At 34.5% G+C, this 27,390-nt stretch overlaps 2 protein-coding genes across 5 annotated transcripts; one reads left to right on the top strand and one right to left on the bottom strand.

Moving 5' to 3' along the window:
• Positions 1-208: 208 nt before the first annotated feature.
• On the top strand, positions 209-11,643 carry LOC132286171 (topless-related protein 1-like). 4 transcript variants are annotated; one of them, XM_059788443.1, is made up of 27 exons: positions 209-306; positions 437-527; positions 1,078-1,192; positions 1,287-1,466; positions 1,559-1,672; positions 1,801-1,959; positions 2,173-2,299; positions 2,441-2,564; positions 2,649-2,719; positions 2,856-3,006; positions 3,119-3,228; positions 3,320-3,389; positions 3,489-3,562; positions 3,658-3,753; positions 3,831-3,926; positions 4,023-4,150; positions 4,236-4,470; positions 4,607-4,771; positions 4,845-4,925; positions 5,104-5,406; positions 8,398-8,511; positions 8,606-8,785; positions 9,268-9,405; positions 9,497-9,592; positions 10,132-10,311; positions 10,389-10,555; positions 11,020-11,643. In XM_059788443.1, exons 3-27 carry the CDS (start codon positions 1,116-1,118, stop codon positions 11,213-11,215), a joined length of 3,432 nt encoding a protein of 1,143 aa, XP_059644426.1. In that variant the 5' UTR covers positions 209-306; positions 437-527; positions 1,078-1,115; the 3' UTR covers positions 11,216-11,643. The 4 variants fall into 4 exon arrangements, with proteins under 4 accessions (XP_059644426.1, XP_059644429.1, XP_059644428.1 ...); XM_059788446.1 differs by having other exon boundaries at positions 8,401-8,511; positions 11,023-11,642; XM_059788445.1 differs by having other exon boundaries at positions 8,401-8,511; positions 11,020-11,642.
• A 603-nt stretch (positions 11,644-12,246) lies between these two features.
• Positions 12,247-26,992, bottom strand: LOC132286174 (uncharacterized). The gene is made up of 10 exons (XM_059788450.1): positions 26,941-26,992; positions 18,349-18,433; positions 18,192-18,260; positions 17,880-17,992; positions 15,494-15,501; positions 13,771-13,874; positions 13,551-13,694; positions 13,173-13,178; positions 12,742-12,916; positions 12,247-12,424 (listed from the first exon to the last, which is right to left on the bottom strand). The coding sequence occupies exons 1-10, from the start codon at positions 26,990-26,992 to the stop codon at positions 12,299-12,301; spliced, it is 882 nt and encodes a 293-aa protein (XP_059644433.1). The 3' UTR covers positions 12,247-12,298.
• Positions 26,993-27,390: the final 398 nt, after the last annotated feature.

The raw sequence follows: 27,390 nt of genomic DNA, 5'->3' as shown, positions 1-27,390 counted from the left end.
GTTACAAGGTTTACTTTTTAAGAGAGACCATAGTAATTTTTAAAGCCATAAAGAAAATTCGTGTAATTATGAAAAACCTCTGGTGAGGTCCACGTAATTCACCGAAAAAAATATGCTATATTTACAATAATTTATCACATAAGTACGAGTGCTTATCGCCTAGGTGGACATGTCCCCTATAAAATACTGCCGTTTTGGAAGAAGAATTTTGGACAGTGTTGAGGAACTAAGAGAGAGAAAGGATAGATACTACGAAGTAGAGAGAGAGAGAGAGAGCGCTTTCGATCAATTTGCAGTCACTTCTATGTAATTCATCTTTCCCTTCATCAATCTCTTTCTTTTCAATAATTCAACTGATCTTTTCAATCGTGTTTTGTATGTTTCCTCTATATTTTGATCATTTTCTTCTACTCTCTCGTTGATTTCATCGGCAAAGAAAGCGACGGAAAATTGTTCAACTGGATTCTATCACTTCTGCAACAATCCCTATCTAGATTTTCCATTTCTTTTGATGATCAAATTATAAGGTTTAGTTTTCTTATCAGTATCAGTATTCTGATGATCAAATTATAAAGGTCTAGTTTTGTTTTATTTATTTATATATATGCTCTTTATTTCGCTTGTGCAATTAATCAATTGTAACCGTTTAAATTTTGATTATGGACTGATCAATTGTTGATCGAAATTGCAATTATCCGATTCTGATATGATCCATGCGTTTCTGTTGGGAACTGTGTGTTGTTATTCAATCTCTTTTCATATATCAGGTGTGATATATATATATATATATATATACACACACACACACACACACACATACATACATTAGTCAATTCTCTTAATATAATCAAAATGAATTGTGTGTGTTTATTATATAAGTAGTTGCGTAGATGCTCATTTCAGTTTAGTTGGTTTTAGTTAAATTTTAAGTGTTTTTGTGCTAATTGCTAGATTAAAACACTTTATTCTTGGTTTGATTCTGGTCAATGTTTGATGAAATCCTAATTTCAGCTTTTTTAACCATTCAATGTGTGTTTATGTGAGTTTGGTCAATTATTGATTTCTTATAATTTGAAGGTCTTGAAGTCAAGAAAGGGGATATCTGGTGTTGGGCAATGTCTCTCAGTAAAGACCTTCTCTTCTTGATCTTACAGTTTTGTAATGAGGAAGATCTCAAAAGAACTGCTCACATGTAAGTTTTCCTTTCTATATCTTTCTCATTCGAACTTCCAAAATAACAAATTTGCTCATTTTTGTAATTGTTTCTGTTATCATTTGTCGAATAGGCTTGAGCAGGAAACAGGTTTATTCTTTGACATGAAGTATTTCAAGGATCTTGTGCTTAGTGGCAATTGGGATGAAGCTGAGAGATACCTTTCGGGTTTCATCAAACTCGAAGATGACAAGTATTCGAAAAAAATCTATTTTGAAATTCGGAAACAAAAGTTCCTTGAGGCACTGGATGAGTAAGCTTCTGATTTTCTAATATTTCATAGTGTCATGTTGATGCAAGTTTTTATTTTTTTCAACATTGTAATTAAGTAGTATTGGTTGATAGACATGATTGTGCAAGGGCTTTAGATATCCTTATGAAAGATCTAAAAGTTTTTGCCCCATCAAACGAAGAGCTGTACAAGGAAATGACAATGCTCCTGACTTTAGATGATTTCAGGTATAATTTTTTTTTTTATAATTATTCATGATTTCAGGTGTGAATGTCCCATTAATCTTGCAATATCAAACATGGCAAGAGTAATATACTCTGATATGGGCTAAATCAAATTCATCTGGAATTGACAGAAAACACGAGTCATTCACCTTGTTTGGCGATACATTGTCTGCTAGAAAACACATGATGAATGAACTTCAAAATATTATCGAGGAAAATCCCATTTTCCATGAAAAACTGAAGTTTCCTCACATCAATATGTCAAGGTTGAGGCGCCTTGTTAACCAAAGGTTTTTTCTCTTTCTATATATGTGTGTGTACGCTTTTGATGTTATCTTTTATTCAGTTGAATTGGTTAACTATGTTGTAACACTGCGATTACTTGGTTCAATCTATTTATTACTGATGTTGATTCTTAGGTACTAAGTCAGATACTCTTCATAATCTCAAGCTAAACTTATTGGACGTCAAGCGTGAACTGATTTTACTTTACTAACTGGCAGCTTAAATTGGCAGCATATTCTTTGCTCACATCCACAGGAAAATCCCGATATAAAGACCCTCTTTACAGATCATCAATGTCCGCTGCCCAATCATCCATTTGGTGAATCAATTGAGATCAATCCGTTGGTAGAATCCTAACTGAAAACTGTTGTCTTTCATTCTCTTTTACATCGTCCCCTTGCAAAAGAAACCAGCTGAGTTTGATATGTTATTTATTTTAGTATGTCTGTATACATTTTATTTAGAATGTTTGAATTTTGTGTTCAGCCTTCTAGAGCCACGTCAGTGTCAGTCTCACCTTTCTCTAGCAAGGAGGCTTCTGATCTATCTACTGTAACGCAATCTATAGTTTCTGAGGAGGCTCTTGACCTTAGTGCTCAAACCAACCCAGGTATTGGTTATAATTCTTTTATAGTGCTTCTGATTGAGCTCATTTATTTCATTGATTCTTTGCATGACAAATGCATGTTGGTAGATGCAACTGTGAAAGGGTTCATGGATTTTGATAATACATCCAAAACAAGGTCCACTGGAACTTTGGATAAGGTGAATGGATCAACATTTATTGCAGTAGTGCACAACACTACTCTTGATTTATTATTTATTTACTCTTTTTACATGCTCATATTATTGATATAAAATATCATTTCTTCTTTGTAATTGTGTCCTTACTTTCATGCAGGTGGCATCATCCATAACTTTGTCCATCCAAAGTGACAGTTCTGTATTCAACATCCCTGATGATTTGCCCAAGACTGTTGGACGCATTTTGAATGAGGAATCTTCTCCGACAAGCATGGATTTTCACCCTGTTCAGCATACGTTTCTTCTAGGTTTGTGCTTATATGAACCTATATAGTCATGTATAATAGGTTATCTTCTGCTGTAACAGTCTGTATTCTGAGCTTGAATCAACTCATGAACACTGCGAATGTAATTCTTCAGTTGGAACCAGTGTTGGGGATGTAGGGTTGTGGGAAGTTGCTTCTGGGGAGAAACTGTTTTCAAGTAAATTTAGTGTTTGGAAGATCAAAACTATTTCAATGGCATTCTTGGTATTTCCCCTTCCTAACTAAGTTATTTCCTCTAGTTCAGCTCACTTTAATGTCATCTGATCTGATATTTGAGTGACCAAACTATATTCAGGCGACTCTGCTCAAAGATCCACGTGTCTCGGTTAATCGTATAATATGGAGCCCTGATGGTTTGCTATTCGGTGAGATTGATATATTAGAACCCAAATGGTTTTGATAGGCACTGATTTAAATCTTTTTGTTGTTCTGAACCCTACTATGAATTCTTTTTGTTTAAACAGGGGTTGCATATTCAAAACATATTGTGCAATTATATTCTTATCATGGTGGCTGTAACATCCGGAAACAATTGGAGGTAGATTTCTAATAGAGTGACAGTTCTCTTTCTTCCTAAAATTTCGTGGTTCCTGGTTTGCTACTTTGCTTCACATACTGAATTTTCATGTCTAGATTGATGCACATGCTGGAGGTGTAAATGATCTTGCATTCTCCAAACCAAAAGAGCAACTTCTTGTTGTAACCTGTGGTGATGACAAGTTGATACAGGTTGGTTTACAAGTTATAAAGTAGTTATTTTTATGTCACTGTGAAGTTAACAGTTCACTGACTACTACTGGCATAAGGTGTGGGATGTAATTACTGGTGCCAAACAATATTCTTTTGAAGGTCATGGGGCCCCGGTTTACTCCATTTGTCCTCGGACAATGGGAATTATCCATGTAAGGACCTCAACTGATATGTTAGCTGCTTTCTCTAATTTGGTGTATTTTAAGTATTTATCCTAGTTTGGTAATGCATTATGCCTTGTGCCTCAGTTTCTGTTTTCAACATCACTGAATGGAGAGATTAAAGCATGGTTCTATGATGATATGGGAGCAAGGGTAGAGTATGATGCTCCTAGACACTGTTGCACAAGAATGGCGTATAGTTCTGATGGTTATAGGTGATTTACTGGACCTACAATAGCAATTTTGATGTTTTCACATGCCAAACTGAAATGTCATTGTTAATCATTGAACCCTTGTTAGGCTCTTTTCATGTGGGACCACTAAAAGCGGAGAGTCAGTCTTCGTTGAGTGGGATGAACGTGAAGGTTGTGTGAAGAGGACCTACCAAGGGCTTTGCAATTGTTCATCAGAAGTTGTACAGTTTGATACATGCAAGAACCAGTTTTTGGCTGCTGGTGATGACCATTTAATCAAATTTTGGGATATAGACCACGAAGAACTTCTGACAACTATTGATGCAGAAGGAGACCTTCCTGTTTGTTCATTAACCCGCATTTTCAGTTTTTCATTTTAACTATGTTTTCCTTTTCAAAAATAGTACTTTTAATTAAGGCAACTCCATATAAGAATTGTAGTTTAATTTGCTTATCTACTTCTTTTCTGATTTTAAGGCAACTCCATTTATTTGCTTCAATAAGAAAGGCACATTATTGGCTGTTCTAACAAATCATAATGGAATCAAGATCTTGGCAAATGATAATGGCCTTCGGTTGTTGCAAATTTCTGGATATCATTCCGATGATGTCTCAAGAGTTCTCTCAGAAACTTTAAGAAAGGTCAGTAAGCTAATCCGCCCCATATTTCTTCACAAAGGATATATTTGCTACTAATGTTTGTTTCCCCATTCAGCTTGCAATCAATCCAACTCCAACCGTCACTAGCCCTGGAGTTACAGATGGAAATGTCCCTTGGGTGGGTAGTCCTGGAAAGGTTTGTTTAGTTTAAGATTCATGTTGATTTCTTCATCTGGCATAATTTATTATTCTAGACAGTAGGGTTTTTGATTAATTAAAATCATTTATCTCTTCATTCAATAATATCGGTAAATATTCTAAAGATAACTCCAAAGGACCAGAAGTAAGATACTAAATTAAATTATTTTTGACAGGATGGAGATGCAGGTAACTTGGAGAAACCCGATGACGTATCAGAGGAAGCGGATGACATATCAGAGGAATCGGATGACGTGTCAGAGGAGGAATCCGAATCAGATGACGTGTCAGAGGAGGAATCCGAATCGGATGATGTGTCAGAGGAGGAATCCGAATCGGATGACGTATCAGAGGAGGAATCTGACGACGCATCAGAGGCAGAACCCGATGGCGTATCAGAGGTTCCAAATTTCTCTGAAATTAATGTACCCTCACAGTGCCAGTCCCTGAATCTCCCTTCTGAACTGAAAACAGACAAGGTACGATTTTAGTTACAAAAGTTCTCATTGATATTTTCAATATTTTACTATCCATCTTTGGCATAAATGGGCACTACAATCTTTGCAATTAAGCAAAGAAGTGACATTCTAGTCTTTTTAATGTCATTTTCTTCCTTTGACTTAGATATATCAACTAAACTTTGAATGTCTTTTAAAAAATATAGAAAAATGTATAGTTGTGCATATATTAGAAAAATGTACATGCTGATGAAATCTTATGACTCCTTTTAAGTTCTAACAGTCTAATTGTCTAGATACTGGCTGATTACATACACTTTTAAAACCATAATGACAATGGTCATGTTGCCCTTTAGCAAACTGATGCCATTGTACACTTAATAGAAAGTTATCTTACATCACCTTCTCCAAAAATTTTGTAACTTATATAGTTCCTTATGATTTTTGTTGACTTGAAGATTCATATTCTGAAGTAATCCATTTCTTTTGTTGAACTTCTCCGTGACTTGTTATAAAAACATAAAATTGCAGAGAAGCTAACCAGCTCAATCATTCTGTTAAGAAATAACATTATTATCAATGTATTTCATTCGGTGCATGCTTTGTATGGTTGTACCCTATATGATTCCCAAGAAGACAGGGACATTACAGAAAATGGAAAGAACTTTTCTGTCCGATTAATGAGTATGTCAAATGGGTCATTTCGTCAATAGAGTCATGCACGAGTCCACTACATTATGTGCCAATCCCTTTCCCTTGAGAGCAATATAATGAGATAATGGTTTAGATGCTAATAAAATTTAGGTTTAAATTCTCTAATTTTACTAGGCGAGCAACGTTTTCCACAACCATATTGGTCCCCTACCAGATTCTGCTTGAAAGACCATAAAGCAAGAGTGCATGCATAAGTCATCAGATCAGAGGTTTGAAGATTGAGAGGAACAAGGACATCAATTATTTGGAGATCAGATTCTCAGATTGGAGTCTGCTTCTAGTGAAGCATAAAACTAAAAATCTAAACCATTTATAACTTCATTGCTTCAATTAATATAGTGTTGGCCAAAAATTCAGGAAAGACCTTGCCAGTAAGAGCTTTCCTTGGTGTATAAAGAATCAGTAATTGATGTGATGGCATTCAATAAAGAGATTGAGAATCTATGATTGCAATAGGATTAATGTATATGTATAATTAAGTGATCTCTAGGCTAAGGTTCTTTGGGTATGTTAATAGCAGATGGCAAACATGAGATGGTTTCTGGCACTACATATGATAATTGTAAATGTAGAATCATGAAAGCATTATTGGATCCCTAAATGGATTAAGCTATATCTAGTAAATTAGAAAATGGAAAAAATAAAAAATAAAAAAATCTTTTTTTTTTAATATTATGACCTTGAAACGAAGGGGGTGTTCAAATTGATAACTAGGATATACTTAGAATGTAGATGATGAAGTTTCAGTACTACAACTGGGCATCCTAGGAGGAGAGATAGGATCAAGTGACTTAAGTATAAACATGGTTCCATGTGTCATCTAATCAACGTTTTTTTAGTAAAGGAAATTTAGTTGATAAAACAGCAAACAAAACAAGCTATACCTTACAAGATAAATTGTAAGGATACCAAGAAATGGCATGCCCATGAATTAATTGTATCCCGGATGTTATGTTGAGATTGATGAGTCTTACCAATTGAGATGGTACACATGCATAGAGAAACCAGTAATGGTGCCAGACAGCCCAGGCATTCCGACCAAAAAAAAATGAGTTGGTTAATTGAAACTGACTGAAGGAAAAGTGTTTCCTAACATCATATCAAAGCTTTTGTTCTCAGAGATCTTGACTTCAAGTCTCTCCTTCGCCCTTCAAGTTTGTTCTCCTACCTTTATCTGTTAGTCTATGCTCTGTTTTGTCCATCTACCTATCTCTCCACCACATATGAGGGACGTTTGATATACATTTGTTGGCACATTCCCTAATAGTTTAAGATATTAGAGGATGTGGTTGTTAGCACATATTATTACATTTGTTCGCAAAGATGGTCCAAGAACAAAAGTTACATAAGCCAAGTAAATTTAATTAACAAAATTTATACTCACAGAAGTCCCATCAAGACATCTAGACTCAATCATTTGCAGGTCCAATAAGCATAAAAAGATAAAAAGGAGCTTCAATACATACTTTAAATTTGAGCCTTTTTTTGGTGGTTAGGCATACGAGTTCTGCATAAAAAAAAAGTATGCAGGATTCCTTTTTGTGCTTGCAAAATCCGTCATTACAATAATAATTGATGTTAAGTAATTTTATGTTAGGTTTAGTTGTTGAATCTCATGATTTCTAACACAATAACACATACATAATGAAGAGCTGCAGTCTTCATGGTCACGTTTTCCAAAAAAAAAATTCAAGAAAGAAAATAAGGAGGATATCTTAAATGTTTTTCATAATCTATACAACTGCCCTTAGGTCACCCAACCCCAACTTATCATGGGACTTCTAACAATAAAGAGTGAAGTTACAAAATGTAGAAAATTCTGGATATAACTGAACTCATAGATACAAATTCACGCCATTGATTGATGTATGTTTGGCTTAGGCTATAACATCTGTATCCTTTTCATCCTAAAATCTTCAATTATATGTCTACTTTAATTTGTAGCACCTACCATTTGGAAAGGAGTCGTTGCTTGGGTGCAGTTGTATAAGCTCATCTGTTAAGTGTGAGAATCTGGGTTTGAATATGAAGACAATCACTCTATGTAAACAACATCAGAAGTTATGTTTGTATATAATCCAGCAATCCTAGAAACCCGCGTTAACATGATTAAAACCACATAATGGTCCTTTAATGGACTTACCATTTTAAAATAATTATAAAATATTTTCTCTCTTTAAATTTACTTGAAATTGCATTAAGAGGACATAAATTGAACTTTTGTCAACCTCTAGGTGTTCAGGCCCTGAATAGCTACAAAACAACTGATTTTCTGATTGACTTCTCAATTGATGACAGCAGATTTCGAAGCTGGTCTATACTAATGCAGGTAATGCCATTTTGGCATTATCAGGAAATGGCATTCATCTAATGTGGAAATGGTCACAACATCAACCTAATGTGAGTGGCAAGGTAAGAGAAGTTAGACATTCTTAATGGTGTCCTCCAATATGATATTCGGACGTCTATTTGGTCTTCTCATTGTGTAAGATGTTTATTGGTTCAGGTGACCACAAAGGTTCCCCCTCAAATATGGAAACCGGAGAGTGGATTACTGATGACAAATGATTTCACTGGCATTAACTTTGAAGAGGTCTGGCCTTGTTTTGCTTTGTCCAAAAATGATTATTATGTCGTGTCAGCATCAGGGGGGAGGATTTCTCTCTTCGATACCATGACATTTAAGGTAAAGTAAATATTATATTGTTTGGGTGCATTGTAGCAAATTTCTCAAAATCCAAAAAGTGCATTTTATAATTGTCATTAACCTGATCTAATCATGTATAATCAACAATTTGTGAATTTATTAATTTTGTACAGTTTCAATTTGGTCATGGAAACAGAACAGAAATAAAAAGAAAAAGAAAAAGAATCGAATCGAATAGATCATTGTAAACAACTTTAATTCCTTATGACTGTTTTTCTTCACCCTCTTGCCTGAATTGTTCTTACCACATTCAATTTCATACTAAATTTTCAAACAATCCCTGAAATTATAATCGACTGGCTCTGGAATTTCGATCAAAATTCTTCTGATTAATATTTCAAATCTGATTTATATATATTCCAAACAAGTCCAAACCTTGATTTTTACCTCATTGTTGGCTGTTGTTTTCTATGAAGTCAAGATCCAACTAATCATTCTTAAATTATGTTGGACAAATGCAGATGCAGCAGATCATGACAACTTTCAAGCCTCCACCGCCTGCTGCAACATGTATTGTTTTCTATCCCCAAGATAACAATATAATTGCAATTGGCATGGATGATTCAACAATCATGATTTATAACATTCGTGTAAATGTGGTATGATATATGATTCTCTTACACCTATACTTTAACTGATAGCACAAAGAAAACTTCGGGAAGTTAAGTCTTTATTGTCCTTTTTATGCAGGTTATAAGAAAGCTCAAGGGTCACTATAAAAGAGTAACCAGCCTTGCCTTCTCTAATGTACTGAAAGTGCTCGTCTCTTCTGGATTTGATTCTCAGGTTAGTATGTTATATTTCATGCATTCTAAGAAGAAGAAACTACTTTTTACAGTTAGGGTTATTTTGTTCTTCAGAAGCAGGAATTCTCTTTTTGCATGTTGGGTCTCTCAGCATGTGTCAAGTCTCACTTCACAAGGGATGAGAAATTTTGTTTTTACCTAATCAGATTTATCTGGTGTCTGTCTGGTCTTGAGTGCATGATTCGGTGTAGAATGAGAAGACAGGAAAAATTGGATTTGTACTGAGGCCCTTTTAGTATTGCTACTCGTGCTCTGACTAAAAGGAAGTGCAGAATGCAGATGACAAATTTTTTTTTTTCATTGGCAAGAAACACACGCACCCACTTTTTTTGCCCCTGCGGGGACTTGAACCCTTGACCTTCTACTTTGGAAGGTGACGAAGCACCACCACTAGGCTACAAGGCCATTGGTCGGATGACAATATTTAATTAGCACATCTGTTTCCAAATGCAGCCCTTATGAGCACTTCCCTCATAATGTGGACTTTACTTCATTTGTTCCACATTTTTCTTTCTCCAGATTATTGTGTGGGATTTTAGTCGTGGGGAAAAGAAGAAAAGTGCACGGTTGTATGATTGGTTGATATTAAGACCATCAAATACCCATGTCCAATTCCACCAGGATCAGATGCACTTCCTCGCTGTGCATGAGAATGTTATTGCAATATATGAAGCAACAGAACTAGAACTTGTGAAGCAGGTTTCCTCTCTCTCTCTTCTTGTCAGTTTGCAACTTTGCATAGTAATATGCCAATGTCTTTACTTTTATACTTTTAGTGGGTCAATGGAGCCTTCCGTGCGCGGATCTCCCATGCCACATTCTCATGCAATTGCCAGTTAGTATGTGCCGGATTTCTGGATGGAACTGTGTTAATATTTGGTGCTTCAAATCTCGATCTACGAGCCCAGATTAATCCTGGTGCTTACCTTCCATCTCACGTCAGGTATTTCTTGAAGTCCACTTGTATTATAATTAACAAGGCAGCTCATGTCCATTGAGAAAACCTTGACATGCACAGGCCTTTATATGTTTTATGTTATCAGTGGCATCTCTCTCTCTCTCATTCATTTTTTAATTGACAAATTACCCAAGAACCTATTTCACGATTAGAATTACTCTATTTTTTATATGCCATAACTCATGAGTTATCTGCAAATGTTGCTAGTGTTGCTCGTCCCGTGATTTTTTCCACTCAAAATTTACTGAAGTTTTTTGATCTAGATTGAGTTGATGACACCTTTCGAAAAAACAGAAGAAGATTGAATTGCTGATAATTATTTTTGTTTCAGACTCTTTGATGATATGTTATTCCTGAATTCCAACTTATTCTCAGCCTGAATGATGCTTTTGGATTGTATATAGGCTCCAACTTATTAACATCTAACTCAATACTTTTGTTGTTGACAGTAGTTCCGACGTATATCCGTCTGTCATTGCTGCTCATCCGAAAGAGCCAAACCAGTTTGCCTTTGGGCTAACAAATGGTGAGGTCGTCATCGTTGAGCCTCTAGAATCTGAAGGTAAATGGGGTTTGCTGCAACCAGTTGACGATGAATCATATAACGAAAAGCAAGCCGACGATATTCCTGCTAGCTATCCTTAGAAAAGATTGAACAATAAGATGGTTTCAATCCTTATTTTGGTTTACTATTGAGTAAAAATGTAGTGGCACAAACCAGCTAGACGAGGGAGGGTATATGTACATATAAATATTATATATAAAAAATTTTGCCCCTTGTTCATGATGCTTTGCCTTCTCTTTAGCCCTTCTTTACTTTTAGGAGAATGCTATTTAGAACCAAAATTCAAGTTTTGGCCTTATCTAAGGACAGAAATTCTTGGGCTAACATTCTCCCGTACTTTGTTACAAAGTCTTTGGTGTGACACCGGTCAAAGACTATGTTAGACAGTGTTGCATACCCGTTCACATATGCCCAAGTCTTTTTTCGTTCGGATTGGATGTGGGACAAGCTACCTTAACATCTAGAATGCACCAGTCAAATACTCATTGATCCAAGTGTGTTAACCTAGCTTTAAATTGAAAGCTCAATGAATAATATTGGTGCAGATTTTTATGGAGATTTTTGTCATACATGTCTGCATTTCAACACATATTCACATAAATGATTCTGTATAGAGATTAAACCATGCATATAAGATAATATATGTCGTTATACATATTGGAATATAAATATACAAGAACATGTAATTTGAAGGGGGGATTGGGTTAAGAACATGTATGCGTTATGTAGTAGATGCATGGGCATATGGAATGGTCCAAAGGTTAGCATGGGCAGCACACAAGCACTTACAAAATTATTATAAAGCTAGGAAGAAATGTGTAATTGTAGATACCTTTTTCTAAGTTTATGGAAAGTATTAGGTCTTCTTGCTAGGTCAAGTGTATTTTCGTTGCAAGTCGCTAAAGAAAAACATGATTTCTGGGGGAGAGAGATACTATTTCACCAATCGAGTCACGGGTTTCTAACATATTCATGCCTAATGATTTTTCACAAAGTGAACAAGCTCGAGGGCCGGAAAAGATTAAAGAAAGTATGTAAAGATACCATAGGGCACAAAAACATGTAAATTATCAAATGAGTAAAATTTATTAACAAAAGAAGAGTTGTTGCCAAGGAGAGTAAATTTTATACAATAGTTTATTGATGCATCCATCTTCTTCATTTTATGCATCCACCTTCGCCACTGCAGACGCATAACTTACGCTGCTGTCCCTAGTGGATTTGCATTGACTTGATTGCTCATACCGAAGGAACTTGATTGTTGCTTTCATCAAGCAGTTCTCCAGCATCTGGTTCAATTTAAAAAATATATATAAATAAATAAATAATAAATAAAAAAAAAAAACAACTTAGCAAACACCATAATGCAGTTGCTAAGAATACAGATTGGCCTCAACAAAACAATGCAAATAATAATAATAAAAGACAGTACCAAGAAAAAAAAAGAAGACAGGATTCAGAAAAATGACAGAATCTTTTGAAATGTCATCCGTATTTCAATTAACTATACAAAACTAAGATAAATTCAAAAAATCAGCGGAAAAATCTTAAAATAATCAAAGCAAAACAGTGGCGAACAAGACAAAAAAGAATTTAAGATATTTACATGGAGAAAAACATTAATTGGATGGCGCCCACAAATGGTGTTGTTGAACTCCAACAGGTACTGTTTAAATGCATATGGATCGCCTGTTTCTATTATATCCATGCCCATCTTGTCCAATGCTTCAATAGATTTGTGAATGGCTCCATGTTTCTTGTCATAATGCAAGTAATTGAACCTAATATAAAAAAAAAAAAAAACGAATTTCTAGATATGTAACTAAATTGAGAAACCATTAGACTATACAAGCGCATGTGAAAAGACAATGTGAATACAAGCCTGATATGAGTTCTAGGTAACAACAGTCCAAATCAAACAATCATGAAGTCCGGCATTTTGGTTCAACTCAACGAAGACTTTTTCCAATTATATGTGATCGGCAACATAAATCTTGTTTTACCATTCCACTCTAACTAAAGTGAAGCCTGTGAAACATGGCACTGAAGAAGATTGCGCTAATGTTTAGGCGAATAATCTTAAAGATTCATGTTCATATAGCCCTAATAATTGATTTTAGTGTGTCAAATTACCTAACTCAACCACTCCTTTTTCTAGGTCTACAAACCTACTATGAAAAGATAAAGCACTAAGAACGACATTGGGTGGAGTTTATGTTCACCATTTTGGTTGAGAAATAAAAGTAGATCACATCCCAAAACCTCAGGCATGAAAAACATTTCTCCATATGAATGTAAAAATATAACTAAATGCATATTTATGAATGAATACATGTATACAAGGGTGCAGTAAGTAGTGACCATTTAAATCTAATACATGTGGAAAGACAAACTGACATCAGAAATTGAACATACCGAGAGCCCCAGTGACAAAAATCTGAGGATACAGAAAAGAAATTATTTGGATCATCCACATATTTGGCTAGCATTTTCCCATACATGGCTTCATTTTCACCATTAACTGCACTGACTAAAATAGGTACGATTTTTACCGGGTACCTGCATTAATATTATCTAAAGGTCAGCATCAACAAAGTATAAGCACGGGAGAACTTTCATCTGCAAGGAAACTTACCCATGAAAAACTTTAGCGAGATATGGCAAATGCATTTCCATACTATGTTCAGCCTCATCAACTTGAAGATCCATCAATTCAAATTTTCCTGTAGCTATTAGTTCCTCATTAAATGGGACAGAACCAAGTTTAAAGGTTATCAATTTTTTATTTAAACAAGCAATGTAAAATCATCATTGAGATACACACACAACATATATATGCATGTGTACAGTGTTGAAGCCAGAATTTCTCGGTTGGAATTTTTTTTTTTTTTTTTTTTTTGGGGTGGGGGGTGAGGGGGTACTATATAAAGAATTCTAAAAAAAATTATAATTATTATAATAATTTTCTTGAAAATATAAGTCCTAATATATATTCTTAAGTCGATCTTGAGGATACTCATACTGGTTTCGTCCTTCTAACTGTTGTATTGAGAGGCTGAGGCTGACCCTTATAGCTTTGAAATTCATTGGTAATAAGTGAGAATGCTTAGTATGAGCACCTTCATCATAACCTTTTTCCTATTCTTAACATAACCTAAATAATAAGGAATGCAAAACCTTCAAAAAAAAAAAAAAAAAACTTAAACAAGTAAGACGAGGAAACTAATACGAAAGGGACAAAAAAAAAAAGGGAGATGAATACGTTGTGGGCCGATAAATGAGATTGTCAAGTGTCGAACATCTATTTTTAACTTTGGTAATAAAGAAATAAAATGAAAATAATAATATCAAAATTATTTTTGAATTAAAATTGAAAAAATTATAAAATTGCAAGAGTTAGATTGACTTGGTCTAAGAGCTAATAAAGCATCATTTTCAAATCAATCAATTTTTAAGCTTTTAAAAAGTTTTTTTTCCTCAATTAAGCTTTTAATAATTACTAATTACTCATCAACATTTGAAATATTCCCGCCACGTCACCCACTCGCTTTAATGTAAATGTGGCAGAACAGAAAAGCTACATGGAAGTGTAGAGACAGAGTCTTGTGAAATAAAACTCCTAGAAAGTGCTAAGAAACTCATTTACCCTGGCGGCTCCTTTAAAAGGTAAATGGAGATACATGGCTTGGAGGAGAGGACCTCCCCAAGAGACAAGTTCAGATGCACCCTCAAGCTCTGTGAACAACTGCGAGCAGAGCCCTAGAAGGCTGGAACCTAATGAGGTTTGATGCAAAATCAAAATTATGGCTCTGACCAGGGTGCCACTGTGGGATGCTCAGAGGTTTTGTTATGAAGGCCCATATTACATGAATACCATTATGCATGAATATAATTTAAGTGTCATTACCAAATGCCCAAATTCAATGACACGAGGACATGGAAAATATTTATATTTTTAATATTCTTTTATTTTATAGGAAATTTATTTGTTATTATGTGTAGCGTTCAACATGGTCATTTCATTCATTTTGGAACAATAATGTAAACCAAAACAACATGATAAGAGACTTTTAACTTGAATTATTGAAAATGAATTTTTAAGTGTATCTCAAATCAAACATGTTAAATATAATATTTCATACGGGTGTTGTGTATCCCAAATGTACACAGGCAACGGCTAGAGTAGGGAGCTTGCAGAGGTGGTTTCATCCTCTTACTATAGTACGACACTGAAGACATGGGACTCGCTTTTGGTCCTTTTGAATGTAAGAAAGAGTTGACATCACATGACACTTGAAACAAAACCTTTAGACCTAATCATGAGACTTTCCTTCAACACACTTGACCCAAATTAACACTTCCAGTGCTACACACCCTTTTGGCAACTGTTAGATTACCAGTTGCCTCAAAAACTTAGGCTCTTAAAGGATGGTTCAACAATGTATATCAAGCTCCAACATCCTCCTTCATGTGCAACCCATAATGCATGTGGCGACTCAAACTATTGGAGTTGGATAAATTATTGAGCCCATTCTCTAACAGCTTAAGCTTTTAGGCGAATTTGGTAATCTAACATAACATCAAAGATTGGTTCTAGGAGATCTTGGGAGCAGGTATCCACCACTGCATTGGTCATTCTATTTGGTATCCAAGTTTGCTGCTTAACTCTCCACGTGCAAGACAAGATTGTATGTGATTGTTAGAGCTTGATACACATTGTTGGGCCCATTCTATAATATCTGAGACTTTTGGGGCTAACTGGAGGTCTAACAACAACTACGGAAACATAGAATTTTGGTCTTGGGTTCTACAACCCAATTGACCACCACATCTTTGGGAGCATTATATGAAGCAAGAGCCATTTTAACGGGCAAAACATTTTACGCCTAAGAAAACCATTGGGCTGGAACCTATTTACTTGACCCTCATCTCTCTCTCTCTCACACACACGCGCGCGCATATACATATATGTGTCCATGTCACTTTTGTCCGACCTGGTTCTCCTTGGTATTCTAGTAAACGTGTATCACCTCCTAAACCAAATAAATATGATGCACCGTGAATAGAACTTGTGATGGACTCAACATACAGATATATCCTTTCAGATGTTGGAATCTGATTAAGAGTCTCTTTAAATAGAAGGGACCCGCGGCGCCCGGGGGGGGGGGGGGGGGGGGGGTTGGGGAGGGGGGAAGAGTTGTTTTTGTTCCTTTCTTTGGATTTTTTTGGATTAAGAATAAAGACCTAAACTATTGCCACGATGAGTAGGAGATTTAAAAGTTAATTATGAGCAATCAAGGTTATGCATTGAGATTGAATAATATTGGATGAACTTTGAAAAGCTTTGAGCTCTCTCTCCTTCTACCTCTTCTCCCTCTTCCATTCTCATCTCCGCATCTCTCTCTCATGCATGGGAAGAACCAAAGTCGATAGTTACACACTTTCTTTTCTTTTTCCTCTCTTCTTAGGAAGATGCTATGGGTCCTCCCTCTCCTATGTGCTTCTATCTCTCAACCCTATTTTTCTTTAAAAATAAAAAATAGCAGGATGATTAATAGCCTACAACATCTTCCAAAAAAATCCTCGTGAGTCAGTTGCATCAGTGTGGTATCAAACCATAACATTTTTTTGAAGATATCAAGATGATACAATGACCACCTCGAGGCTTGGAAGTCGCAATGTGACCTTCTTCCCTCTATCTCTTTCTCCCTCATTTTCTCTGTTCCTTTCTCATCATATCATATCACCCACCACATGTTTTAAGAAACTTGTTATGAGAGTCATGTTAAACAAGTTTGGTATCAAAGTCCATATCTATCAAAGATATCAAAATGATGCAACAACTTTTTCTGAAGTATAACAAAACTCAAGATTAAGTTATCTCTAACAAGAAGAGATTGACGCATAATAGTATCATAGGCCCTTGGCAGTATCAAACTCTACCACATGAAAGTACCGTCAAAGGCATATCTAACATGGTAACCGAGAAAATGTTAATAATTCTATAGGAACTTTTCTAAAGATTATTGTTGAAATTCTTATTTTTAGAATGTTTTAGGTCTTTAAAATACAATAGAAGTCTTATATTACTAACATGTTCCATTATAGCTTTGTAATGCTGTAAGACTTATATATAAGCCTCATACGTAAAAACGAGTTGGACATTGAGATGGAACAATAAAGGCCAATTGATACAAGGGATAAACATTTGATATTAGTTTTGCTCAGAGTGACTATTCTCATACTCAAACCACATTCTCCCGCTTGTCCACTCGAGTTTTAACCGTTACACCAAGAAATGGCCCCTTCAGATGGAATAGAATCGGATGAATATTTAGACCAGCTTTAAGCTCTCTCTCTCGTCCCTTCTCTTGGTGCCATCTGACCCAGGTTGCTTTCCTCTCATAGTTAACATTTGATATTATTTTTGCTCAAAGTGACTATTCTCATACTCAAACCGCATTCTCCCGTTTGTCAACTTAAGTTTCAACCATTGGACCAAGCAATGATCCCCCTAAAAAGGAACACCTCTTCCCCGAGCACACTCCCCAGCTGTCCTACCTAAATTTATTTACCACTTTCCTTTGGGCTTACCAGCAAATAAGCAGAGCCTAAGCGGATCAGTAGACTTCAACAGGTTCATTCATTTGTCACAAGAATTATCAGATCTCATTCTTAAAGGAATTATTTTGACAAAATTACAACAAAATAAAATGATCTCACACAAAAATAAAGTCACAATACCTTCCAGATCAATAGGTAGGTCCCCTATTGGTGTCTTGTACACTGTGGCTCTTGAAAGAGCACATTTTGGAGTGTAATAGTGGTGAGATGGACCAAGAACAAACACCCGAGAACTGAAAAGCAACAACTTCCTTTATGATTAGCAACAGAGAAGCAGGCAAACTTTATCGGTTCACTTATGAGCTAGCATACAACCATTCAAACATGATTATTTTGCATTATGAGTCAGCAAGCTTAACAAGTTGGTTAGGTTGTAAAACAATTTTGTTAAAGCAAACAATAGAAGAAGAAAAACTATGAAAACAAACTGACATGTTCGCTGGGTCTATGTTCGCAAATGCAAAGGCTGCTGCACGGCCAGAATATGAATAACCTGCATGACTAGTGGGTTCAATGCCACCATAGAATGATGAATAAATTAGAACTGTCACTGATTAAAGATAATAATTGATAGTAAATGACAACTTACGGAGCAATAACTCCTCGAACATCAGAAGAACTAGTTAGGCCTGACGCTCTAAGCCATCCATCAAGCTCTTCTGTCAATGTTTTAGCTGACAAAAGCAATAAAATGCAACACTATGAGAACCCTTCCTGAAAATAACTAATTGTTCAACGCTAGTTTAAAAAAGCTCATCTTTCCCTGGGTCATCAATATGTTTTGTATTAATTCAAGTGCATCAGTCATGCCCATAATCATTGGAAAAATAGATTCCACACGCACTATGCAATTTAAGTGTGAGAAACAACAAATTACAGAGAAAAGAAATTTGCGACATATTATCCACCATGGCAAATGACTAAAACTGTCTCCTCCTTTCAATAGATAATAAGCCTTGAACCCCTTCTTCCCCTCTTTTTAGATGCTGACAGTCTAAATACATATACTTGTCAGACATGCTTGTTTAAAGATCGTAATGAACAAATTTTTGGTTTACCATGTCATGAACAATTATAACCATTAAACAACTCACTCTCTCTCTCTCTCTCTCTCTCTCTCTAACACACACACACAATAATTTAGGGAACCTCTGTCCTTTGATATTGCAAAGGAAAAAACCACCAAAATGAGACCAATAGACAAGAAGGATAAACATCTCTGACCGCGAATAATTTTTTTAGAATTTCACTTGATTGATAGCAACATTGCATAAGAGAGCCCAACTTTTCTTCTAGAAATATTTTGTTATCCATTTTCATGTCTTCTGTAATCATCATCACTAGAGGAAGAGTTCCTCATTGGGGACGACACTGAGCCCATGTGACTTGTTGTCACAACATCGCCCTAAAATAAGCAGCCGGTATGTTCAGTAGCTTGCCATTTGGTCATTCCTGTATATTAAGAGGCAACCAATCTTCACTTTCGTGGCCCAATATGAATAAGATGCAGTACCAACAACTTGCCTTTCACAGCGTCAAATAATTTTCATGCCATTGAAGGGTCTTTCTTAGACATTGGCAGCAAATATAGTGTCTTAACCTTCAATAAATTTAATTGTTGTCCCCATTGTCCTGTACCTCCAAGTCTCTTTATTGTGTGATATATACGTCAACACACAACATTCAACAACCTAAAATTTTTTTGTCATAATTAATATATTTTCTCAGGTGACAACGCTTCCATTGACACTCTGAGCACTTACCAATTTGTGATAATGCTCTTGACGTCATGTTGAGCCTCTAATCCCTTTTCTGACTAAACTGATAATTCAACTTGTATTGTCAAGGAACCCATACAATAACTTCATCAGCTTTTACAATCCAGGACACTCTAAAAGCAATTATTCACTTCATCCATCCCACACTATCATTGATCCGATATATCATATATGAGCACTTGAACTTCATCAATTTTCATAATTTTATCATTCATTCAGGATATTTCTTACATTTTCCAAGCTTCATGACAAAAGATCCATAAAAATGGAATCTTTAAAGAAAAAATTCTAAACAAAATTCCACTAAACAAAATTCCCTCGAAACAAGAAGCCTGACAACAACAAACAAACCTTTTTCCCAACTACTTGGGGTCGGCTTCATAAATTCTATGTTTCCATTTCACTCTATCTAAGGCCATAACCTCAATCAAACCACATACTGTCATATTATTCTTTATTAACTCTACCATGGTAACTTTGGTCTTCCTCTTACCCTAGTATTATCCCCAATGTGAACTATGTCAATCTTCCTACTAGCACATTTAAAGATCTTCTTTGCACATGTCCAAACCAATGTTAACCTATTTCCTCTCATTTTATCTCCAATTTGGCTACTCCATGTTAGGTTTAAATAAATAATCCACATGTAGAAATCAAGAATATTACAATTAATTAAATAGAGAATTTAGGCTCGTACCTGATTGATGATTAAATCTTTTGATACCTTTAAGAATTCCTTAGCGCCCTTTGAGAGATCTGAAAAAATTAGAGCGCTTTACCCCATTCTGAAAGTTGTCGATACGATAGGTCTGAATAAGAGTTTTAAAACCCTTATATATAACAACAACAGGGGGGGACGGCTTCTTTACAAACAAGCATACCTAAGTTTCCCTTCCTATCATGGAAACTTAGATATTAATGGTTATAATTAAATCACATCAAATAAGTTGAAAAACCACAATCCAACGGTATAAAACTATACTCCCAATTAGACCACCAAATTGGAAAGTACAACCCAATCCATCAAGTATCAATAATCACATTGCAATCCTATTTTAGAAAGCGTAGTGCATTTTAATTATTTAAATATATATATAAAAATTCCAACAATCTCCCACTTAGTCCATGCACTCTAAGTTTTATAAAATAACACTATGGATTGCAACAACACTTTATAAAAGTCGAGTGGCCACTCATTTTTATTTAGAAAACACAATTATCGAAATTGATGGATTGAAAACTTTAAAACACTTTCCTCCATAAATTTCCTCAATAGTGGATCATGAATGCATAGACAAGTAATATATTAGTCTAAACAATTCCATGGTTTCAAAACCGATTCCATCTAGGATTCAAGCAAACATAGTGGTTTTTACTGTATTTCATGAGATGTGCAAACTGCATGTGGTCTAAACGCACACCTCACTATTCGTCCTGCTTCATACCATCGCAGTATGTCACCTGAACATATTACAGCAAATCGCCAACCTTCTGTTCAGTGTGAGGGTTTACCGATATGGAGCCCATCCCATATCTAGCCCAAGCTATCCATCCTACTTCATACCATCGCGGTGTATCACCTGAACATATTACAGCAAACCGCCAACCTTCTGTTCAGTGTGAGGGTTTACCGATATGGAGCCAATCTCATATCTAGCCCAAGCTATCCTCATGGAGTGTGAAAAAACTCCCATAGGCAAACTTTAATATTTATGTTTGGATTTACCAATGTGGTGTCAATCTCACATCTAGTCCAAACAACCTCGTGAGTGAAATACCACTCCCAGACAAATCTTATATTTGGATTTACCGATATGGCGTCAATCTCATATCTAGCCCAAACATCCGTATGAGTGAATTATCACTCTCAGACAACCTTTAATAATTATTTTGGATTTATTGATGTGGTGCCAATCTCACATCTAACCCAAACAACCTCATAAGTGAAATATCACTCAAGGCAAACATAATAGCACGTGCATAAACCATATCTATCAAGATAATAATAATTATGCATCATAACTTTATTTTGGATGCAAATATCTGTCACCATAAGGCGTAAACTGGAGGAAAAATAACTATCATCACAAGGCATAAAGAAACTAACTATAATATAGCATATACAAAAAGAAATACAAGACATCATACCATAATGACTCTTGAACACCTATCCGAATCACGTGCTCTATACATACTTTATTATCTTCGACTGAAGACTTTAGTAAGAGGATTTGCAATAATCTTTCTGTAACCATATGGGGAAATCTTAATAGCACTTAAACCTTAACCTTCTCATGCTCGAAAATGTACTCTATGTCAATGGGCTTACTAAGCTTGATCACCCTTAAATTGTTCTATATACTTAATTAATATAAGCCTTTAGAGAAAGTCCAAGTATTCCTGTAGCGTGTTCTCTATGAATCCTAATGCCAAGGACATACTTTGCATACTCATGTCCTTCATGTCAATTCTTTACATAAAATTCTTAATATTATGTATTACATGAATGTTATTGCTACCTTGCAAAATATCAACAAATAGGACAAGGAAAACAAAATGACTCCCACTGAACTTAAGGTATATGCATTTATCCATAACATTCTCTTTGAACTTACAATTAGTAACCACTGTATCAAAATTTTGGATACTACTGCTGTAAAACTTATTTAAACCATAAATGAGTGATAATGAAAGAATGACTCTTAAAGAGTTCTTTAATGAAACCGGAAATAAATCTCAAAGAAAACAACACTTCACTTTTGCTTAAGCACTTGACCACCAATTTTGTCTTATATCCACCAGACACCTCAAAATCACCAACTACAGTATACTTCCAAACTCTAGAAGATCTCCTAAGCTAAACTGGCTTAGGAACTAGATTGGAAACTAAAAGAAAGGCCTACAAAGAAGAAATAACTAAATGAGTGGGAATAATTGAAAGAGTGGGAATTAGAGCTTTAACTGAAACCACTATAGAAAGTGGAATAAAGCCTGAAATAAATAGAATAGATGCTGAAAATACTTTTCTGCAAAAGAAACTACAATATCTTAAACTCTCACTGGATTCGCCACTCTCATTAAATATGCATGACATATTCCAATAATCTCTATAGGTCTACAGGACAGTAAAATCTCGAATTCTTTAATCTTTCAAGATGTCTAATAAAATAATCATTGGTAATGTGAGTATTAAGCTCCTTAATATCTGCATTATATAACTCTGTCTCTATAAGACATCCCCACACTTTCTTTTCTGTAACTTTATTTTGCCCAGGAGAACTAGGAATGGTGTACTGTGGCACAATGCCCTACTATTTAAGTATGTACTGAAAGTACTACAATTTACACCCTTCTTACCATTCTCCCAATAAAACTCATCACCTTAGTCCGATTTTAAAACCATAATCTTTATACCAACTACTTTCAACTTTAGTCTAGTAGATTTTACACACATCAAGTGCTTCGGACTTCTGGTGGATTAAGTACACAATCATACCTTGCGAACCAATCAATGAAGACAATGAAATACCTTTGCTGCAAACGAGCTACAATAAGAAATGGACCACAAATGTCGGTATAAATATAGTCTAAAACCAAATGACCGACTAGCCTCAAAATTACGTTTCTTAGCATTTGTCCTTTGACACAACCAACGCATAAAATTTGTGGCCCAATAATCTCATCATTGACCAAGCGTTCAAGTCTCTTTGGAGAGACATCCCCCAATATCCTATGCATAGCATAGATGAATCCTCTCTAACCAAAGCATGATTTTATTCGGAAGGTATCTAGTCTATAGAAAAACAAAAAACAAGTTGGATCACACTCGAATCCATCCACCATGTCTATACCTATACTTTTACCAAGTTAGACTCAACTATTAACATGGCAATTTTCTTCTTACTTTGTTTTTCTTTTCACCACAATAACCTTTTCTTTTGATGTCATTTTATTTCTACATGATCAACATTTATCATTCCATGATCAATGTTTTTATTCTGTTTAGCCTTATTCACTTTCTTACCGCCTAGTTTCTTCATGAAACTATTCTTACTATCACCGCAAGATAAGCTGACTCAGTTTTAACACCCTTGAGTCATTTCCATTCAATAACACAAAATGCTAACAGCTGGTTAATGCCACATTTAACCTTTTGTGAATTATAATTTACCTTGAAAAGTTGGAAAAACCTAAGCAGAGAATAGATCACCATGTGGACTAATTAACTTATTAGCAAATATGATTCTCTACTACCTCAGATCATTAACCAACTTGCACATCTTATAGATGTACTCCCTCACTGAACCATTACCATCATATCTCACTAACATAATCCATGTCAGATAATAGAATTGTAGTTACTTCTTAATACCCATTAACTCTTTCTTGATCAAATCAAGAAGCTCCTTGGCAATATCAAAACTAGAATACCACCCTGAATAGTATCACCAATAGAAGTATAAATTAATCTAATGGCATGGTAGTACCTGTAGTTCACTTAAAAAAATGCAATAACTTTTCTACCTAAGAAGACAAAGCACTGGGTATATGGGTTTCTTTCTAAAACAACAGACACGTGGTCCAAGAAATCCAATATAATATCAAAACTTGTCTTTTAGGCAATATAATTTTAACCATTCAATGGTTCAATCCCTATAAGATATCTTTAAATTGCGGAAGCGTCTGTAACCTGAATAAATGTTATATTGAAATAACATCACATAAACAACATATAGTAATATATCTCAGCTTTAGGGATTATAACTTTAATTCGTGTTTGGGGTTTTAAGCCGAATTTATCAGGGTGTTTTACTATGTGCAAAACCATTCACCCCGCGGGAACAAATAAAATACCATCTAAAAATCACCTTTTGGCAGAATTTTAGATTTTATTTTACCCCCAAACCTGCGATCAAATCGCACATAAACCTATTTGATTATACTTGAATTATTGCTAAACACTTCCACTACCTTTTGGCAAGAGGGTTATTTAGTTATAATCTAAGCACTCTCAAATATTCTACTCACTTATCCCACACTAAGACATTGATCACCTTTTGGCAGAACTAATGCCTTCATGTAGGTAAATGCACTGTGAGACCTCAATAAGACCAATGTTTTAAAAATAATAATAATAATAATAATAATAATAACCTCCGTGAGCGTGTCACCTTTTGGCAGGCATCACCCACTTTAGCTATTACCTTTGAAACGGTCACTTTACCGGTCTTCCTAAACCCCAAGGAAAGACCTAAACTATAGATGTTCCATTTTATTTATGTTCAACAATTTCTTTATAATGCACATAAACTAAACCCAAATATTATGGAACATTTGATTTCACTGTAATATAAATGGCTTTAATACAAATAAATAAAGCCTCCTCATACTAAAAAAAAATTACAGTGAACAATATAATAATAATATGCACATCAATCAAGATTTAAAATCTCAATTCTTTATATACTTGAATTAAAATCAAATAACAAAACTTGATGCATGTATATTATATATCTGATGAATAATTTAAAATACTTGAATCTTTAAATCATCATACCAATAATACTTGCTTATGACATGCAAGCCCCCATAAGTTTTTTTTAACTTAAAATTAAATAAGTATCATTAATTACTTAATAAAATACTGGACATAGAGCATGGTTAGATGGCCACACAATTTCATGTTAAACTAAAAAGTTCACCTAGTCATGTAATTCAAGATAAATACTTCATAACAGAGATCTCAAATATACCTCATAACAGAGATATTAAATATTCATTATTTCTTCCTTTACCAATAAATTATTGGTATAATCTAACATCCAAGAAATCACATTTAAGTTATTTCTTGAACAATTTAAAATAGGTTGGATATTCATTTAACATGGATAAACTAAACACATACAATTGAATGGTAAATGTAAAGTTACTTGAAAAATATTCTTTTGGCAAAATATATATAATCATGCCACATAAAAACTATGTTTCAGATAATTGTATAAACATGTTATTATTTTTCAATCTTTACAACTAAATTTTGTATAGCACTCCTTAACCCAATTAATAAGAAACAAGCACCGCCTTTACTTTTATTTTTATTATTTTTAACCAGACAAAACCAATCAATTAACCAAGCCTCACACAGGGCAGTGGGCAATCAATTGACAATGAAACTTTTCAATTGCCTTCAATTGGGATATATACAAATCCATCTGTACATATATTAAAATTTAATTATATTCAATCAGATCACTGAATGAATTAGATCACTCAATCATCCAATATATGTTCTCATACCAAATGAATATATATACCCAAAATAATAAAATAATAATTTATGAAGAGACACCTCAAATATCATGAGATGTATCATCATATGCATGCAACAGTAACTTTACAAGGCTTATTTAATTACATACTCCAACAGTGAGCATCAAAAGTAAAGGCACGTTCCACGAAAACAAGAATACATATCTATTATGCATAAATATCTGTACAAACAAGCAACAGGCAACGGGGCTCCTTATTAGTATTCAAATTCTATGGAATTCGTGGCACATGACTTTAAACCCACGTGAATAAAGGAAACTGAAACAGTGAACATGACGGCAGGACCGATTATGGTAGGACTAAATCTTAAATTCTTTCTCCTCTTGATTTCTTTAATTAAAAAAAATTTAAACCTTAACGTTGCTCTGATATCAATTGTTGAGTTTAAATAAATAATTCACGTGTAGAAATCAAAAATATTACAATTAATTAAATAGGGAATTTAGGCTCGTATCTGATTGATGATTAAATCTTTTAATACCTTTAAGAATTTCTTAGCGCCTTTTGAAATATCTGAAAAAACTTTATATATAACAACAACAGGGGAAACGGCTTCTCTACAAACAAACATACTTAAGTTTTCCTTCCTATCATGAAAACTTATATATTAATGGTTATAATTAAATCACAGTTGGAAAATCACAATCCAACGGTATAAAACTATATTCCCAATTAGACCACCAAATTGAAAAGTACAATCCAATCTATCAAGTATCAATAATCACATTGCAATCCTATTTTAGAAAGCGTAGTGTATAGGACCATAAAATAATTTTTATTATTTAAATATATATATAAAAATACCAACACTCCAACCATCTCTCGAATTTGATTATTACTAATTCTATCATTTCCAATATCATCATATTTATCTCCATTAAGCGAGAAAACTCAATAATTTGCCAAACAATTCTTAGCTATATTAAAATTTTAAAATCAATAAGCACTCTCCAACAAATGTGTGTGTGTATATATATATATATATTGATCGCAATAAGCATAACACACCAAGAACATAGCAAATGAGACTCGAATTAGATGAAATTGTGAAGAAATTATTGATGATGACTTACGATTGTCAGTGTACCATGAACCAGCGTGCGATGCCCTTATGATTTTCTCCATAACCGATGTTTGCTCCTTTAATGTCATGAACTGAAAATGAGCACTGAATATGTATATGTGTGTGTATATTATATTTATATAGATGCCGAAGATTCCAATTTGAAGAGCAGACAAGTAAAGTGATCGACACGTCTCTCTTTTACATGTTTTTTTTTTTTTTTTTTTTTTTTGGAAGCTAAGCCTTTACATGTTGCTTTCAAATAAACGGATGGCTACATTTGAATTTGAATTTTCGAATTAGAATGAGTAGAATTGGAGAAAATTTTAGTTCAATTTTATGAGTTACTTTTCTCCAATTCCATTCCTACGAAACATAACCTCTCAAACTTGATTCTCGTTCACGTAAACATATTATTGTAGTTCTTCTTAATATATATTCGATATGTTATTGCTATGTA

This window comes from Cornus florida, unplaced genomic scaffold (genome assembly GCF_030987335.1).
Source record: "Cornus florida cultivar Cherokee Brave unplaced genomic scaffold, ASM3098733v1 CherokeeBrave_3.0.0_Hap2_Chr11, whole genome shotgun sequence".
NCBI classification, from domain to species: domain Eukaryota; kingdom Viridiplantae; phylum Streptophyta; class Magnoliopsida; order Cornales; family Cornaceae; genus Cornus; species Cornus florida.
The sequence above is the reverse complement of the archived record's forward strand: the minus strand, read 5'-3'. Positions and strand labels throughout refer to the sequence as shown.